General features: G+C 33.3%; 1 protein-coding gene across 1 annotated transcript; it reads right to left on the minus strand.

Annotated features, from left to right (window-relative positions):
* Positions 1-1707: 1707 nt before the first annotated feature.
* Positions 1708-3813, minus strand: LOC139517073 (protein toll-like). Its single transcript, XM_071307765.1, has one exon. The coding sequence runs from the start codon at positions 3811-3813 to the stop codon at positions 1708-1710; it is 2106 nt and encodes a 701-aa protein (XP_071163866.1).
* Between the last annotated feature and the right edge of the window lie 2155 nt (positions 3814-5968).

Genomic DNA, 5968 nt, shown 5'->3' on the forward strand with positions numbered 1-5968 from the left:
TAATTGTTTAGACGAACTTGGTGGACTTGCATCATTTAATTTTGCCCTCGGACTATTGTAACGGCTAAAAAGTTCCTATGTGGTGATTAGATACATTAATTCATGATATGAAGCAATTGCGAATTGCTATCAATACATAAGTAGCATAAAGAACAATGAGTTCTCATTGAAAGGTGCAAAATCAATAGCATATATCATGAACATCAAGTCAACTAGACTAGGGAGGGGTCATTATTTCAATTGCATGAAGAGTTGATATCAACATTCTATTTTCACATAATAGGTCATATTTTGTAAATTATAATGTACACAGCAAGAATTGCATATACCCATTTTCATGCGTGAAATTTGCATTTCACGAAACTATGTTATAAAACATATGTAAAACGCATGTTGAGGACCGCGAATTCAGAACCCAAGTATGAAACGTATGAATTTTGCATGTTAAAAAGGCATGATTTTAAACATAGGTGTGTGTGAAACGGGATGCATACTTGTATACGATCGGAAGAAAAACATTGAATGATTCGATGTTTTACAAGTACTTGTATACGTATGTATAGCTATTTGACCAAAATGACCATTTAAAAAGAATAACAAAACCATTTCAAATCAGATTTGCCTTATAAAGTTTGAACGTTACATTGTCAATTTATCAACAGAGATCTTAACTTTGGGTTATAAGTTACTAAATTCGGGCGTCACCGATGAGTTTTTTGTAGAAGAAAACCATACTTGGCGTACAAAATTCTAAGCCTAGTACCTTTGATATTTTGTTTCATACCACAAATGACTAGAAGAAACAATATTGCAATCGTTTGTCTTGTTTTATGAATATATAACACCACTTCAATGTTAAATAATTATAAATTCTAAACTTTGTAGTTATTCTACCATGTCACAAAGATGTTACATTTAGACGTCGCTGTTGGCCTCATTGTCTCAGTTTGTGAAGAACTGAACGAAATTTGGACTATGACTCGAAATAAGTTCGGGCGACATTGATTTTGTCAAACAGTCATCGTTGACAGGATAAGAATGTTTAAAATAATGCATTTAGGGGTACCCAACTATGGCTAAAAAAAAATTGGCTTGTTTATTACATAAAATTTTGACAAAATGGTTTCTTTGAACTGCTGACAAAAATATAAAACTACAAAACTACAAAAATATAAAAATTTCATGACATTTGAACGACACAAATAACACTCAAACCAATGTCACGCCAACTTCATTCGGGTCATGACTAATTTTTTTTTTAATCTAGTTTTACTCAAACCGGAAACAAAGATGTTGAGTCTGTAAATAAAAATGTTGTGTCCAGATCCCGGATAAACGAAAAATCAGATTAAACAATGATAAGATCAATAGATAAATTAGTGTTGTTTAGGAATTTTTACATCGTGCGGGAAATACAATTGAAACCACTTATGCATGAATGTTGAAACATTTGTTGGGTCTCAAATGTATTGTTACTTTTATTGATGTCATACGCTGGTCATTTATGTTATTTGTCTTTTGCACAAAAGAGTTTGCTTTCCTTCCTGTCTTTGTTTTCATCGTCCATCATCGTTTTATATGCGATTAACAAAAACGTTGAAATTACGCTAATTTCTGACCTTTTTTTAGGAATACATTCGTTGGTATCATGAGCTGAATTTCGAGTCTGGCGAAGTAATCGCATAAATTTACAAATACAAAACGCTTTCATGTCTTTGTCTTGACGATGGAACAGACCTTGTTTGTTATTTTTTCATAACGGTCAGCAAATGATATGTATTTTCCTAGGCGCAAGAACGCTTTCATGTAAGGATCTGAGACGTCAGAAGTTTGAATATTGTCATAATTGATAAGAAGTAACGATTTTGATTTGTTTCTGAAAAAGTGGTTTACAGCTCCTCTGAATTCCTGCACACAAAAAGGATCGTCCTCCATGGTATACGTTTTTGATAAAACCACAATGATTTGTTTCGACTGAGCAATTTTGGTAGATATTACCTCCCCTCTATTCGATCCTGGTAGTGTATCCACAACAGTATCGTACACTTTTAACCCGTTCTTTAACAAGGTTTTCCGAAGATCGCCCAAAACCCAAATCCGAACGTCGAGTTCATTTACGTCATACGAAATGTAAACATCATAATATAAATTTTGAGCTGTAACTGGTTTCTTTGTCTGACGCATCATTCGGAACATTATCAGAATTTCATATTGGAAAAACATAAATAATCCAAAAATAACGGCTAACAACGATACAATAACGGAAGATAATATTATAAGCCAATCCCACTGAAATGGATTCTCATTGCATCCAAGAAATTCTTTTGTCACTTCCTCGACATGTAATATTTTCCCATTTGCATTACAAAGCAACGGATTTATTGTTTTGTTTACGTTGTATACTTTTCTCCATTCTCCGATCCAGAGATTTGTACAATCACAAATAATAGGAGTTTCGCCAAGATAAATAAAGTTTGCATCGAGTTTCTTAAACGAGTCGGGTAAATCAGACAAACTGTGATTTAAAATAATAACCTTTTTCAGTTTTTCAAAATAAGCGATATCGACAGAAAATAATGAATTAATATCTTCGAATGAATTATAAGAAACATCTAAAATTGAAACTCTTTTCAAATATTTGAAGAAAGGAAATCTTTTCATACCTGTGTTTTTAAAATATAGCTCTAGATTATGACCAAAACCTTTTGGCATCCTTTTCAAGAATTCCGGATGGCTTATTTCCTGGTCAGTACAATTAACAACGATTCTATCTCTACTCGGCTGGTCAAAGCAGTCACATCTACTTGGACAATTTAAATCACCATGCAGGTCGCATGTAAGTTTATCTCTTTCAGTCTTGTCAAGAAATAGTTTAGCATTGATTCCCGCATTTGGACCGTCAGGTGGACAAATGTAGTCGGGAAAATTAGGGAAAACAAAGCTATAATCTGGTTTCCATATGTTCGAGAATCGCAAAACGGGTTCCAATCTACAGTCACAATAATATGTGTTGTTTCCGAAATAAAAGTTGGTATTTCGCATAATTTTAAAGAGTTTTGGGAACTGATCCACGGAAAATCCAACATATTCGTAATCCGGAAAGTGCATAGGTGGATTTTTTGCAACAGTAACAGTACCTGATCCGTAATGTAGACTTGTATTGACTTTCCATCCTAGTATATTTTCTATTTCTTGGAATAGGTTGTTTTCGTAGTTTATCTCACAATAAAGTTTGTCCATTACCAGATTGGTTACGTCTATTTTTGTAAGATTGTTTCCGGACAAATCAAAATTAAAAATGTTGATCGAATCGCCATTAAAAGCATGTGGATCCATTTCTTTGATTTGGTTGTTGGCTAAACTCACACTGCGTAAATTTGACATATTTTGAAACGTTTCATTGCTCAGATAAACTAGTTTATTATATTCAAGTTTTAAAATTTCTAAATTTCTCAAACAGGAAATAGTATTTATATGTGTGAGTTGATTTGATGTTAAATCCAAAAGTTTTAAATTCTGAAAATCACATATATTTGATGGTAATACTCGAAGTGTTCCATGTCTGTGTACAAGATTTGCAGGAGCACTTGTATTAAAATCTGACGGTGGCAGAACAAATGCATTCGAACCAAATCTAACATATTCGATATGCAAAGCCTGGGACGACCGTTTGGAATGTTTATCGATTTCCCATAATCCTTTAGAATGACAACTACAGCAAGTATCATAATCAGCAGCGACAGTTTTGCATACAGAACTGTCACAAAGAAGTTCTTGGTCTCCTTTCCATTGACTGGGAGACCATGGTACCATGTTTGCAAGCAACATTTGAATTTCAATCACCGCTATGAAATATAATCCAAAAAAGTGGAACATTTCAATTATCTTTAAGAAAAACTTTTAGCCGTCAAATGTATGCCATTCTGATGTTGTACGCATTTATACGAACATACGATAACTCGTGACAATGTGTCTGCAATACATGTGATATCAACTCCGCCTCCATACAAAAACTAAAAGTCCAAGTATGTTACTTGCCATCCGAATATATGAAGAAACCAATGGTTGACCCCGAATATATGTATAAATGAAATAAGTTAGATATTGGATTTAAATGACACTTTGTCCACGTTTCATGTAGATAATCTGGAATGTGCGAAAAAAAACAGTCCAAATCGATCGTGTTGGTTATCACTTTTAAATGTGAATTCTTTTAAATGTGAAATCTTGTATCTCTGTATTACATGTAATCATCTCCGAAAGACAAGAATTGAATCTTAAAGAACATTTGCTCAATGAATTTTCTTGATGATATCTACGTCATTTTCAATCTTTGTATTTTATGCTGAGTTCACACGTAATTCGAATTCGATTCGCATTAACTAATTGGAATTCGCATTCGAAACGTTTTACGTCCTAACGTCAATTCTAATTCGAAGAGTTAGAGAAGAAGATTGTGTAACTGTAAACGTGATTAGCGAATTCGATTCTCATTCGATTCGAATTAAATGTACGTGCGAACGAGGCATTATATTGCTTTGTAATTTTGTAAATTGATGTTACTAGTAATTATAAATTATATAAGATTGAGATAGAGAAGCCAGTGACATAATTCATAAAGGTTAAAGTGGTATAATTAATGTGAATCATTTGATCTCATATCCACACTAGCCTATAAAGACTAGTTTTATTCCGTCACATTTCCATGAACCTGTCTCCAGTCGTTAACTCATCAGTGGTTTTCATTTTGTATAGATACTTATTATTTGACAAGACCCTTTCTAAACATAAAAATTGATTCAGCATTGTTTGTTGATTTTTTTTTGTGTGACTCTGAGTTGTGACATATTGTCATATTCCACTCAGTTTCTTTTATCTAAATAGTTTTAATACATTTGTTAGTATATTTGTGTTTATATACGACCAAGTCCATGATAACCTACCGTTTCCGTCAAATTGGCTAAAATTTTATCGTGATTCGTCTATTCTTACTATCAATTAAGATTGAGATATAGAAGACATAAATAAATTCTTAAAAATTAAAGTGATAAACTTAATGTGAATCATTTGATCTCATATCCACACTAGCCTATAAAGACTAGTTTTATTCCGTCAGATGTCTCTAGAAATTATCTATTCCCCTTACTTTTCATGAACAAAAAATAAACGTGAATCATCAAAATCTGTCTACCTTTTTTATCATCGTAAAGAAAATGTCGTCATACAAAAACGAAATTACCGTTCACGTCATTTAGGAAGATTGTTTACCGTTCTTCGCTATGAAGGTATCCCGTTTACGAAACTTATCTCGTGTTATTTGTTCTATTTATATGTTTGTTTTAATTTAAATTGAGAATGGAAAAGTGGAAATATGCCAAACAATGGACCTAATGACATTATGACTTAGCTCTAGTATATGTGCAGAAAAAAGTAAACTCACAAAAATACTGAACTCCGAAGAAAATTCAAAACGAAACGTCCCTCACCCAACGGCAAAATCAAAGCTCAAACACATCAAACGAATGGATAACAACTGTCATATTGCTGACTTGGTACAGGCATTTTCTTATGTAGAAAATGATGGATTAAATCTGGTTTTATATCTAGCTAAACCTCTCGCTTGTATGACAGTCGCATCAGATTCCATTTTATTGACAACGATGTGTGAACAAAACAAAAACACAATAGGTAAAAATGTAACAAATAGGAGTAAAACAGCAACATGAACCCCACCAAAAACTAGGGGTGGTCTCGGGTGCTCCGGAAGGGTAAGCAGGTATTTGCTCTACATGTGACACCCGTCGTGTTATTACAAAGCCGGTAAATAATATAATTCGGTAGGTCACATTCGTGAACAGGGAACGATATTGTAGTTACGACATAAGGAGTACGAAGTGATGATTTCAACTTTTGGAACTCTTGGTTTTACAAAAATGATAAGGTCTCAAATGGTAAGCGGAAATCATCC

This window comes from Mytilus edulis, chromosome 1, assembly GCF_963676685.1.
Source record: "Mytilus edulis chromosome 1, xbMytEdul2.2, whole genome shotgun sequence".
NCBI lineage: Eukaryota > Metazoa > Mollusca > Bivalvia > Mytilida > Mytilidae > Mytilus > Mytilus edulis.

What these genes read in the sequence shown, in the direction of transcription:
- LOC139517073 (XM_071307765.1), bottom strand. Translation starts at nt 3,813, where the DNA reads ATGGTACCATGGTCTCCCAGTCAATGGAAAGGAGACCAAGAACTTCTT.